This window comes from Falco peregrinus, chromosome 7, assembly GCF_023634155.1.
Source record: "Falco peregrinus isolate bFalPer1 chromosome 7, bFalPer1.pri, whole genome shotgun sequence".
Taxonomy (NCBI): domain Eukaryota; kingdom Metazoa; phylum Chordata; class Aves; order Falconiformes; family Falconidae; genus Falco; species Falco peregrinus.
In genome coordinates, this window is record NC_073727.1 from 33,496,015 (window position 1) to 33,508,796 (window position 12,782).

A 12,782-nucleotide genomic window follows, 5' to 3' on the forward strand; every position below is an offset into this window, starting at 1 on the left:
TCGCTGAGGTGCGACCCCCACCCGGCGGGGCGCGCAGGCACCAAAGGGACCGCTCCCAGCCCGCCCGGGGGGACTGCCACCCCGAGGGTGGAAGCGCAGCAAGTCAGCCGGGGCTCTGCACCCCCAAGGGCTCTTCTCCGCGGTCACCCCCCCGCCCCGCCCCGCCAGAGCTCGTTACCGCGGGGGTCGCGCCGCCCGCTGCCCCTCAGCAGGGCCGGCTCCGCCGCTGAGGCAAGGGGCGGGGGCGGCCCTAGGTGAGCGGCGCTGCGCTGCCCGCGCCTGGCCGGCAGATGGCGCCGCCAGCTCCGCCCGGCCGCCGCGGGGGAGGGGAGCGGCAGCGGCCGCCTGGCGCCGGCTGTCAGCGCTGCAAGAGCCGTGGGTCCGGCCGCGCGGGGCGGCTTCGGCGGACGGCGGAGCCCCCTCGCCATGGAGCCGCAGGCGCAGGGTGAGTCGCGTCGGGGCAGAGCCCTCCGGGGCGGCGCGGTGCGGGGGTCCCGTCCCTTCCGCCGCCGGGGTTGCCGCTTGCCCCTGGGGGGGGGGGCGAGCCCGCGGGGGACAGCGCGGGAGGCGCCCCGCGGCCGGGAGAGCCGGAGGGCGACCTCGGGGCAGGGGCCGGTGAGGGGAGCGGAGCGAGAGACCCGCGGGAGGCTCCCGGCACCCCGCTGGCGGTCGCGGCCCCGGGCTCCGCCGGGGAGCTCGGCATGGCCCGGCCCGCGCAGCGTCTTGGCCGTGCGCCCCGTCCTCCATCCCGGCCCGGGCTCCCTTCGGCGTCCCTCGCTCACCGCGCGGTGGGCATGGTGACGGCCCTTCGCTCCTGCTGCCGGTTCCAAACGTTTCAAGGCCGAGTAGCCGGGCTACGACTTCGCGTGAAGTTAAGCGCGGTGAGGGGCTGGGGGTTCCGCGGGCTGTGCGAGCAGCTCCGGGTGCCTGCGTGCCCTGCCCGGCTGCCCGAGGGCGGCGTGGCTGCCGGCCCCCCCCGCCATCGCCCCGGCGCCGCCCGGGGAGCGCAGGGTGCGTGCACCGCCGGCATCGCAGCTCGAGCCCCGGGCGGCGGCCGGCCCGCGGGAACGGGGCCCTGCGGCTGCGCTTCCAGCGGAGCTCCGCACCGACACCAGCCTCAAACTGGACGTGCTAAAGCATTTCTACACTTTTGCAAACACGGCGTTCATTAAAGTGAGCATTTTCCTTTCCGATTGCAACCGTTATAATGAAGTTAGCCATTCATATCTTTCTCCGGGTCGAGTTAATTGGCCTTCAAAGAACAGAATAAACTTTTCATGCAAAGTTGAGGTGATGTCTGAGTCAACCTAAGGTATTTAGCATACACAGCTCTTGCTCACCTGTGTGGTCTTGCTTCTGTTTTCTGAAGAACCTTACTACTTCACCACGCATGTCTGTAAGTCAGCAGTACTAAGCAGGTGGTACAAATATTTCTGCAAAAGCAGAATGTTTAGAACCCATTTTATGTCATCTACAAAATAGGGAGATGAAATAAGGGGGAGACATGCTTATGGAAATTAACTGACAAAATAGCCTTCTGGAGTAGTTAAAAACCATCTTAAACAAATACATGTAAAAGAAGCAAATGTTCGTTGCATGTAAAGGAATACAATGGGAAATTTGAGGTCATGATACTTGCGAAGGAGAAAGCTTTTCGGGCAAAAGTGTAGTGTATGTGCTGTCCTAATGGATACATAGCTGAAATTGATTGGCAAAATAAATAGATCTGCGGTTCAGTTCCTGGAGTTTTCAAAAGTTAGTATTAAGATTATAGTATAAGACTTATTTAATTTTCTGAATACATCTGTACAGATACTACAGTGGGAGCTTGCATTCTTTAAACAGGAACTTCATATGGTAAAGTATTTGATAATTTCTTATTTTGTAGAACCAATGGAAAACAGTATCTGATTCCAGTTAGCCAGATATTAGTACATGTCCATGTGAATTTTTTAGCTTCCTTGACTAGTAAGATCAGTAAACATGTTCTTAGTGCATGCTAAAATTCAAGCCAATAAATGTTTTGCTAATGTATGTTTTTGTCAGCAACTCTGTTACTGCCATAGGTCTTTATTAAAGTTGTCTTTGGATGAATGTCTATTGGCTAGTGAGAGAATATAAAAGCATTTTGTATTGCTTAGTTTTATTTGGTAAGGAATTCTTAGCCCTTCAGTTTTCTGCATGCAGTGCAGGAGCTCAGCAGCTTTTTTTGGTAATCTTAGTTGACAGACAAATGTGAGACTTTTCAAGACTATACTCAGTTCTTAAGTCACTCTTCTATTTCTCACCTGTGTGTTTTATTTCTCCAGTTTTTCAGAACAGTCTTCCATTACCTAAAAACATCTTTCTTCGATATACTAGCAGTACAAGCTAAGATTTTTGTGCATGCCAGCGAACCTTTGTTCCAAAATGTCCCTCTTTCCTTCTAGACTTAATTCAGTGCGTGCTACTGCAGTTATGGAGCGTGGCTGGCAGAAAGAATTTAACTTGTGTGTGTCTACTGCAGTTGAATTCAGTTAAGTACATCTAAGTACTGGCTAGAAATCTGAATTTTTTTATCCCACTATGCAATTTGCAGAGCATGGTTATAGGAGGTTACTAAGAAAACAGTAGCAATTTGCCTGGAAAAACCCCTCACTTCAAGTATCCACTTAAGCAGCAGGAGAAACGTGTATATGTTTTAATGAGCTTATGCATTGCTTCTAAGGACCTTTGGATGCCCATGGAGAAATGAATCCTGAATGTTTTGTTCCAGTGTGCTCTGCTGGGGGATTGCATTCTAATTGAAAATACAAAGTAAAAACTATAAATTTGAAAGCACCGTCAAATTTCTTATATTCAACACTTTAAAAATTTTCTTCAAAAAGACTTCACATAATTGTGTTCTTTGTGCTATTTTATGTTGTCCTGAAGGGAGGCTATGCCTTAGTAGATCAATTTCATGTTCAAGAAATACACACGCGCAAGTATAAAATGTAGATTTCTTCAGGGCAGGAAAATAATTTTTGTCAGCTTTTTTTCATGTAGCAGCGTGCATCGACCTTACAAATAAATGCAACTGTGGACTAAAAACAAGTATTGTTATGTGTAACTCCATAGAGGTCACAGCTAACATCAGGAATTTGTGTAGTTCAAGGCACAGTATATGCCCCTGCCGCAAAGACTCTGAAAGTTAAATGCTCTGATATTTATCTTAAAGCAGTAGAGGGAGTTCATGGACTGAAACAGAATTACTATTATGCTTAAGTATATTGAACATGTCTTGCAGCATTCATGCTAACTAGATGAGACAGTCTACCAGACAGAGTAATAGTAATTAATGTTAAAATTATTTTCTAAAGAAATAAGCAGATGTTCCATGTAAACAAATTTGTATGTGTAGTTAAAATCATAAATTGTACTTTACAGAAATTGTATCTTTAAACCTCTGGGTGCTTTTTTCTTTCATCACTTCTTCCTCTTAGTGGTCCCAGAGCTAGCTGATTCTGGGAACATACCAGCTGTACTTAGGACTTTTTAGCACCTAGCATAAAAGCATATTTGTTTTTCTTCCTGTGGCTCTCAGTTATTTTTAAAGTTAAAAGTTTGGAAGTCTGAAGAACAATATTTCTCTCTGGAAGATGGGAAGATCAGAACTGTGTATTTGCCTCTCATCATACTCATTCTATTCCAGGTCCAGATTAACTGACTATCCTGCATAGTCCTGCTTTCTAGTTTAAAACTGTGAATGTCTTCTAATAATGCCAGTTCCACGGATGTCTTCATCTGTCTCACCTGAGAAGCTCACTTTTAAGACTGGAGCTTGGCTCTTAATACATCTCTCCCCTTTTAATTCTCCCTTTTTCTTGTATCCAGCTGTAATTGTACATCCTCCTTTCTCTGTTGTATCCTCTCTTGATTCTTACCCTGGTAAAGCTTTGGTGTGCAGCTTTCTGCTCTTTGCCCTTTTACCTACCCAAGCAGCTCAACCAGCTTCTTGCACTTCTAGCCTCTGAAAGGGTTTTTGAGGCATCTCCCTGTACTAGCAATTCTTCTCAGAGCTGTTCTTGACAAATGTTCTGCATCCTTTTCTACTTGTGCATTTTAGCCATAATACCTTGCTGTGGCTATGCGTGCACCTGTGAAGTATTGTGGTGGGAGCTGTGGTTAGCCCAGATGTTAGACGGTGTCTTCTGGAGGCCTGTGTCTCGCAGGCCTGCAGCACGGCGCTGCTTTCCTCTGCTGTGTGAGGCTGGCACATTCCATCTCTAATCCTCAGGCCAGTTGCATCTGGCATGTGAGGTTACAGAGCAGAGAGGCAACACCTGGGCATGTGCCATTTGGCTGGAGCCTTTGATCAGAAGAAAATTGTTAGAGGTCACAACATTAGCACAGTGGCCCTCTCCCTGCCGGAGTGGCACCTGTTACCTCGCAGTCAGATGGGCTGCGGTCTCCCATGGTGGGAGGCAGCAGGTCTTGTCTTGCCTGTGATACGGTGTACAAGACTGCCCAAAACATGGCATTGGCAGCTTGGTTGGCATTCTCTCTCCCTCTTTCTCCTCACTAGCAGCTCATGGGGTTACTCGTACCAGTATGAATCTGAATAAAGAGTCAGTCTCACAGTGGGAAGATGTGGATAAGGAACACACAGAGATGTTACTTTACTGCAAGCAGCAGTGCTGTGGTCGTCATAGAGAGGGCAGCATCTCCGCTAGCCTCGTGCTTGAGGTTTGTGGCTTTACCCAGGAGCGCTGACTGTTTCACCTTTCCCCTAAGGGCAGAGTAAAGCTAGTGGCTTGGAGCTGATTTAGTGAAATTGTATGAGGAGAAAATGGTTGTGGTTGAGTAAGTCCATTAGCACACAGTTTTGGTTGGTGTTGATACACATGAGAAAATGGGAAGGATGAGGCAAGGGGAACCTTAGTTTTCTTGCCTAGCAGCAGCTGCTGGTTCCTTCCATTGTGAGAAGTGCATTTACACTCCCCACCAGTCTTTGCAAGGAAAGTGCCTGGCCATACCTGCTTCTGAGGATTCAAGATTCACTCAGGTTAACCAGGGGTTTGTGCTGTCTCCTTGGTACCCCTTGGAGCTCACTATTGCCCTGCTGTGGAAAGCAGGAGAGAGAACTTCGCAAAGGGTCAGAGAGTATTGGGGTAATCAAAGCTGCCAGTGATAAACCTGCACATCTGGCTGTATGATGGAAGCCTCACCTGCCATGTTAATAAGATCACATGAAGATGAGGTCAAGTGAAAGTGGTAGGGTTGTAATTAATAATAGGATTCTTAAATATTTAACATGAGTGTGCAGAGCTTGACATAATTGCTCTTTCATCCCTTTTATACTAAAGGGAGGGAAAATACATGCATGGAATGAATTTGATATATCAGATTTTAAGCAAATAAATGTCTGAAATCAAATCCAGTGCTTCTGTTTTACCCTTTTGAGCCGGTACAGCTTTCAGCACAATTCAGTTTGCTGAGACTGAGAAAATTTGAGTGGTTTCATGTTATACATGAAAACTGAGAACAGAATACAGTGAGATTTGGAAAAGAGGTATAAAAGAAATACCACCTCTAAAATCTAGAGCCAGTCTTACAAGGTATTGTAACTTTGCCAGTTTTACAACTGTGAAGATATAAAATGCAGAACATGCAAAACCAAACACTTCGAATCCTAAAACATATTTTTAAATTCTTGCTCTATTTTTTCTCCTGTACTTTCTTATGTTCACAGGACTGCTAGTATGAGTCCTGCTGTGAGGCAGTGCAAGTACAGTCTGACCATGCTCTCTGTCAGTGTTCTCAAGTGCACTAGTGGAAAAATGAGTCGGCTGATGCTGATGGTGCCTTGCTGACTTGTGCAGTACAGTACAGAAATGTGTGGAACTTCTGAGCTGCTTTGCTTAGGGCATATGCTGCTTGAAGGTCCAGGATGTGGCACAAGCTTGGCAGAAGATTGCAGAGGGGTTAAAGGATGTTCTATGTGGCCATATTTAGAATTGTAGATATTGTTTATTAGCTAGTTTTAGCATAATCCTGGAGTTTGTCGTTTCAGAAAGTGTTTTAAGGGTAAAATCTTTCTTACTAGTCAGAAAGTACCTCTTGGGATAATATATAAATACAAGACCTGGACAGGCTGATGTTATCTGGTTTTATTTGTATCTCATAAAAATGCACAGTTGCAATGCCAAATTTTAGAAATGTAGTCTGCTGCTCTCTAAACTGGGCATTTTAACTGTTGCATTCTCTAAACCTGTCATGTGCGAGAAATTGTGAGAGGGGAATGACGAGTCTGGATTCCAGTATCAGATGTCACACTGATCTTCTCCAAAACCTTGGGCATACTAGCAGATTTTGTTTGATTCTGTAGGACAGATGTAATGCTGCTTAGCTGTCTTTGAGATCATGGATCAAAATCATGTTATAATAGTTAGCTAGGCTATCCTCATTACGTTTCTACATCTGTGGCATTTAAGTGTTGCAGGTGAGTAACTGTAAAAGACAGTCATTTAGCAAGTGTTTGTATTGCACTTTAGCACTAAATCTCCTTTTCTTTCTCTTATGCTGTCTGGCATTCCTGCTCTTTTTCACTGTGTAAAAGGAAGTAGAATATCAGCAGTAAAGATCCTTCTGCAGATTTTCTTATCTGAAAGTGCAAAATCAGTGCAAGAATGCAACACGCATGGAATGATACTGCCTCAAGTACCATCTTACTATGATGATAAAGGTCTTAATGCAGAGTATTCCATTTTTTCTCTCCTGCTTAGCACATTTTACCTTTTCTGTGCTTGTAGAACTTACAAACTCTCTGAATAATAAAAAGGGCTTCTAAAAGGCTGTTTTTATTAGTTACTTCTGTACAAGATTTCTTGAACTTTTTGATTCTTTTTCACTTATTCCAGTAAAAAGATATTGTGTTTATATTAATGACGGGGGTTAGTGGCATGGTTAAGTGAAGGATCCACTATTGGATCCCTTAGCAGACAAGAAAGTTCCCGCTGTGAGTAGTCACATAAAAATACTAGGAATCTCTGTATTCTCTCCACACTATCTGTCATGAAGTTTTCTTATATAAGGCTGATTGCTGAAAGGCATCTAATTTTAGTAGCTGAAAGCCAGGGCTTTTACAACAACCAGGTAAGGATAATACGGCAGTAAAATTTATAAAGACAGGTTTATGGAAATAAGGAAGAGTCATGGTTACATGTGTGTTTTTCATGTGGCCAGATGCATCAGCTTCTCTCACGTAGACTCTTGTCCAACTAACAGGCTTTCAGATGCTTAAGAACTATGTAGTCAGGGATCTAGTTCTTGGGCAGTTTTTACATCTTTGCATTTCTAGTCACTGAAGGGGAGTCCAGGGAGCTCAGAGAAACAACTAGTGGCTATAAAGCTCAGAAGGTCTAACACTCTGTGTCACTTCCAGAAGAAGGAAGGTAACACTATGCCTTGTGCAGTCGGTTCCTTCTGAAGCAAGGGGTCTGTCAGGAAAAATGCTTGCTTCTGGGTTCTTCTGTTGGTCTTCTGGGGTTTGGTTTTTGTAAAGATGTCATGCTATCACCACTAATTTACCTTAGCATGCAGTAATCCTTGCTGTTGACCAAGAACCTAGTCAGTGAAATGTTTTAAATGAAAGTACTTAAAATATGTAATGGAAAGCAGTCACTTTTCAGCTTTCCTGTTCTAAAGGCAAAGTTAGACTTGCAATGTTTTTGTAAGATAATAGAATTTAAAGTACTTTTAACAACAACAGATTCCTCAAAATGCAGACTCAAGGTTAGCATTTAATAAAACACAGAAACTAGGGCTCTAGTGGTGCTTTTGGCAGTGTGAGAGATAAAATTACACTCTGAAAACATTTTTATATTCATGCAAGCATAAAGTGCCTATAGATGTGGTGTTGGTTTCCCCCGTAAAAAGTAATTGCATAAAATGTTTTTGTAGCAGGCAGTGCAATTTATTTTCATGTGCTTTCTTGCTGAAAGGGCTACCTTTGTTTGCTGATCAGTGAAGTTGCTAGGACCAGATCCTGCCCAAACTATTTCTTTGTCTTTTAAGAACCATTCTTTCTGTTTTTTTCTTTCCATTTATACAGTCTGATTTCTGTCTGAGTTGTGCTTTAATTTGTGAAACACCCTCTTTAGCTATCCAGATACTTAAGTTGTCTCTCTTTAGTACCTGTGCCACATTTTAAAGTTGTATTTAAAAATTGCCTAATAATTAAAGTTACTAATTTATAAATTTTAAGTAAAATATGGGAACCATAATTAAAAACTGTATGGATTTGAAAGGCTGTATGATTTATATTCTGTAAATATTTATAAATGGTGGCTGAAGGGAGGTGATGCTTTCCATGTTTGCTTCTTCAGTAAGGAGTAGATTTTTCTGTGTTCACCTGTTGGTTCGTGTGTTTTTCTTTCACCAGTTTCCTCACCAGGATATCGCCTTGCCACCTGGCTGGAACTAAGGTGGTGTAGGTTTGTGGTTACAAAACGTTTACTCATAAACTTAAAGTTTTAAAATACTTTTGCATAGTTTCCATGGAATAATTGTTTTCATTGTGCTTTAGGTGGATTTAGTAATAACTTGTCATGCTGATGTTGGCTCAGGCATTTTACGTGCTTATCTAATGCCTCCTTCTAGGTTTCACACTTTAATTAAAATATTCTTAACTCCACTGAGTAGATCAAAAGTCACGCTACAAAATGCTGACGTATTTTTAGAGAATGATGTGGAGCGAATGTGTTTAGTTAGAATATCTTCTGAAGGCTTCAAGCTTTTTATTCTTTCTCTGCTGTGTTGTTGCGTGCTAAATTTTCATTAAAAAGTGATCAGAGATAGTTGTATTTAAACACAACCAGATTTTCCCTTAGACACAAGTAAAATGTACGTACATTACAGAGTCTGAGGGGCAATTATGCCAGGAACAGAAGATTATCTTCTGCTCAAAGTATTTTAATAGGCAGATGGCAGCTATTAACTTATTGTTGTGGGTGGAAGGAATTGAAGTCATAATCAGGGAGAATGATGTTTGCCTTGTAATTAATCTAACCAGTGCTGTACACTGTTATGTACATATGAGAATACTGAAGAACCAGTGAAGCCATGTGGTCTTGCAAGAGTAAATCCTTCAGTCATGTTGTGGGTCAGGTGGTGCAGAAGCTTTGATAGCAAAGAAAAGATGATGCTGAAGAAGGAATGATTACTTGAATAACCTGATGATTACAAAAAAAAGGGCTGTTGAATAATGCCATTCTTACAAACTGAATCACAATGCAATTCTGAAGATTTAAATAAGGTCTTTGCAGAGTTAAATAACAGATAATGTCAGGAAACTGGGTCAAATACTACAGGTGGAGGAAAAAATATGTCTTCCCTTGTGGTTTTAAATTGCTTCAAAAAATGGAGAAGCCTAGATAATAAGCAATATATATGAAGTCTGAATTAAGTACAAGGAATAAAGAAGAGTATGTAATGATAATAGTTCGTACCCATTTGAGAGAGGTTCAAAGATGGGAACTAGGTTTAGACCTAGCTCTGGAATTGGAAGGCTGATCAGTTGTGTCCAGGTCCGCACAGACCTATGGAGCATGAGGACATCCTGAAAGGGGAGCAGCAGTATTCTGGTCATGGTTACATGCAGCACACGGAAATCATAGTCTAACATAACAGGGGAAGGCTAAGAGAGAGTAAGATTTCAACAGTTATGCTGAGTAGGGATGAAGGTGTGAATGGAAGTTCTTGGCAGAGATGCAAGCATTGGCATACTGGTTTATTTTGGAAAAGTGCAGTGTGTCCATTCTGCAACAACATTCTCAGAAAAAACTTCGTACATACCATAGTAGAAGAGCAAAGAGAAGCCAAGGACTGTCTTGTGCTCTCTTGTAGACCCTCTTAAGGTACTGTAGTTACAGTAGGCGTGATAATGGGCTGAGTGATCTATATGGATTAGGGCAGAGGTTTGAGTGGTGTTCTTGCCACTGAGTGTGATCTGGTGCAACATCAAGGATGCACCAACTTGTGCCATGTGCTTAGCTAAACCCCTTCCTTCGCTTACCCATTTTCCTGCCATTATCCTGTGTCCAGAGCAGCTGTTAGAGAAGCTGACCCTCTTTGGTTCAGGGCTTATCCTCCCTGTTGATCATCAAGGAGGAAAAAACCACACTCTGTGACTGACTGCTGTTTTGGCTTGCAACTGAGGGACCTCAAAAGACTGAGACACTATAGTGTGGCTAAAGTGCCAGTCTCTGTCTCCTGGTCTGATAAATAGCCTCTCTTCCTGAAGTACGGTCATTTGTGTAACTCAGGCCAACTGCAGAGGCATGCCTCTTGTCTTCAGACCCTACCCAACAGTAGGAAAGGCCAAGAAACCTGTTTCTATGGGAACTTCACAGATACCCAGGGCCCTAAACCCCAGATGTCTCCACCCACAGCCTCACTAAGTAAGCACATTCCTTTGCAATGGCATGCTGCAAAACACTGAGTGGGCAAAGCCACAAAATTAATGATGCCAAAAACTCTGAAGGCCTTAACATGGAGTTTAACATTGACAGCAGAATAATAAATACCTAATTTCACAGTTCATGGTGCTGGCAAAGAAAACCTGGAGGAAAAACAAAGGCAACTTTTGAGCTGAGCGGGCCCAGCTAGATGGTGCTGTTCCGACTGAGCTGTACTTCATGTGGCCTGTGGCCAGGGAATTTGTGTCAGACCAACTCCACATTCCAGGTTTATCAGAGTAATCCAGCACCGCAGTGACTGCCTAGCCATGAGGTAGTGCATTTGCAAGAAGCAAGGTGGCACAGGTTAGAGTTGCTTTTCAATATATTTGGAGTATTTGTTTTAACAAATAATAATTTGTTTTGTCTTAAAGGGCTTGTGCAAGGGAGTACATGACCTTTGTCTCTGGTAAAAGGGGTTGTTTTCAAATAATGTTCATATAAATGAGCTCTATTTTGTTGGTTTTAAATGAGAATGCAATTGTGTTGCAGGTAGATGCATCCAAGAGTAGGTCAGGTTTGTTTAGCGAGGCCTGGAGGAAGCCTACACTGTCAGAGGACACCCAGCTCCTGCTTAGGAGTGCGCTGATGAAAAGTAACTAGTTCTTCATTACGAAGGGGTTAAGGGGTATTGGAAACTGAAGCAGATGGTACTTAAAAAATGGGGGGGGGGGGGGGAGGATGTAAGACATGCCTGCTTTGAGGAGCATGTTGATTCACTGCCTCTTGCAGACCGTGAGCTCTTACATAGTGTAACGTAATCTTAAGAAAAACTCTGGGGACAGGAACTGTGCCTGTATCTAAACTTATTGATTTATTGTTGTTAATTTATAATTATGATGCTGCCTATAAAACTTTGTGCCAAGCAGCATGCAAAAAGATAGTCCTGGTCCTTAAAAACTGTCATCTTTACTGTCCCAATATCAGAGATTGAGCAGGTAAAGGGGGAGGATAGTATGTCCCTTCTCTGTCAGCATTACTAAGTGTGTATTTTAGTATATGTAACAATACCAAGACACTTAATTTGTATTAAAGGAATGGGAATAATGAATTTGAGCCTGAAGCGAATAAAGAATCTGTCATGTACCCAGTTATGATTGTTTCCCGTGTATTTTCCCTAGAAAATTTGCAGTATCTAAGCTGGATGGGGGTGTGGGGAAAGCAAGCAACCTGCTGGCTGCAGCAAGATTTTGCTTGTTTTTAAATTAGACTTATAAAGATATTGTTAATTATGTTTTTTGTGATCTAAAGGATGCAAATTATAGCTACTTGAAGAATTCATTTTTTAATTAAAAAATTATAATTTTATCATTTCTTGCAGCACAGATACTTTGTTGGAATTTAATTGAAGAGGCTTGTGAGTTTAATTATACTGCAGTTAGATTGCTATCTAGTGATATTCTTTTGCACCTGGCTTTAGAAAGGTACAATAAACCAATCCTTTCTTAGGAGAGAAAGATTATTAAATCCTGCCATTAAGTTTCTGTGATTTTGATTCAGTGAAGCAGATGTGTGAGCTTAATTACAATTGATGGAATCACAGTCACTTCTACCAGCTGAGGATGAGACCCAAGGTGCCTGTCTATTCTGAGATTAGAAAAATGTACCTTTGTGTATTTTTAGTATGAAAGGGTGGGTTTAAGAAATGTGACTGACAACTTCCACCTCTGACTTCCAGCATTTCCATATCATAGCTCATATCTACCCCTACATTGCTTTTCTCTGGTCTGATTTTATATGCTTTATTCCTTCATTGTTTTATGCGGTCTGCTGCAGTTTCTAGAGTACCTTATTTGTAGAGAACAAGTCTCTTTTGTGACTCAGTGTCATCCACTTTCTCATTCCCTATTATTCCATCGTGACTTCATCTTTTTTCTTTTTTTCTGTTCTGCCTAAAGAAAGAAAAAGAAATGATAACCCTTTCCCTTGTGGCATCTTTTTCTTGACCTCACAGAAAGTTGTGCAGAATGATCAATAGAAAGCACAGTAAGTGGTACAATACTGTCATTACTTTCAGTATTGACATAATAGAAAGAAGCATCTGCTGTCTTTAAACTGTTACATTTCACAACAATTGCTTTGTATTTCCATAGCTACAGCTTAGAAAGCAATGTCGCCCTTGTCTTCCCTAGGCAGGCGGGATTATTATTTTATACAACTAGAACTAGCTATTGGATAAAATGCAAAATGTCATTTCTGGACATTTCAGATAGTTATTTCATATGGAAGATCAGTTCTCAGTTTGCAGCTTGGTACCTGTTTTTAGTAAGTGATTTTTTTTTTTAAATTATTTTTTTTTACCAT

General features: G+C 42.6%; 1 protein-coding gene across 2 annotated transcripts in view; it reads left to right on the forward strand.

Annotated features, from left to right (window-relative positions):
• The first annotated feature begins 322 nt into the window (after positions 1-322).
• TPD52L1 (TPD52 like 1) overlaps positions 323-12,782 on the forward strand; it is a 60,288-nt gene continuing 47,828 nt past the window's right edge. For both annotated transcript variants that reach the window (XM_055809464.1, XM_055809465.1), the window contains exon 1: positions 323-445. In XM_055809464.1, coding sequence (XP_055665439.1) covers positions 427-445 — 19 coding nt within the window. In that variant the 5' untranslated portion in view covers positions 323-426. The remainder of the gene's footprint in view (positions 446-12,782) is intronic.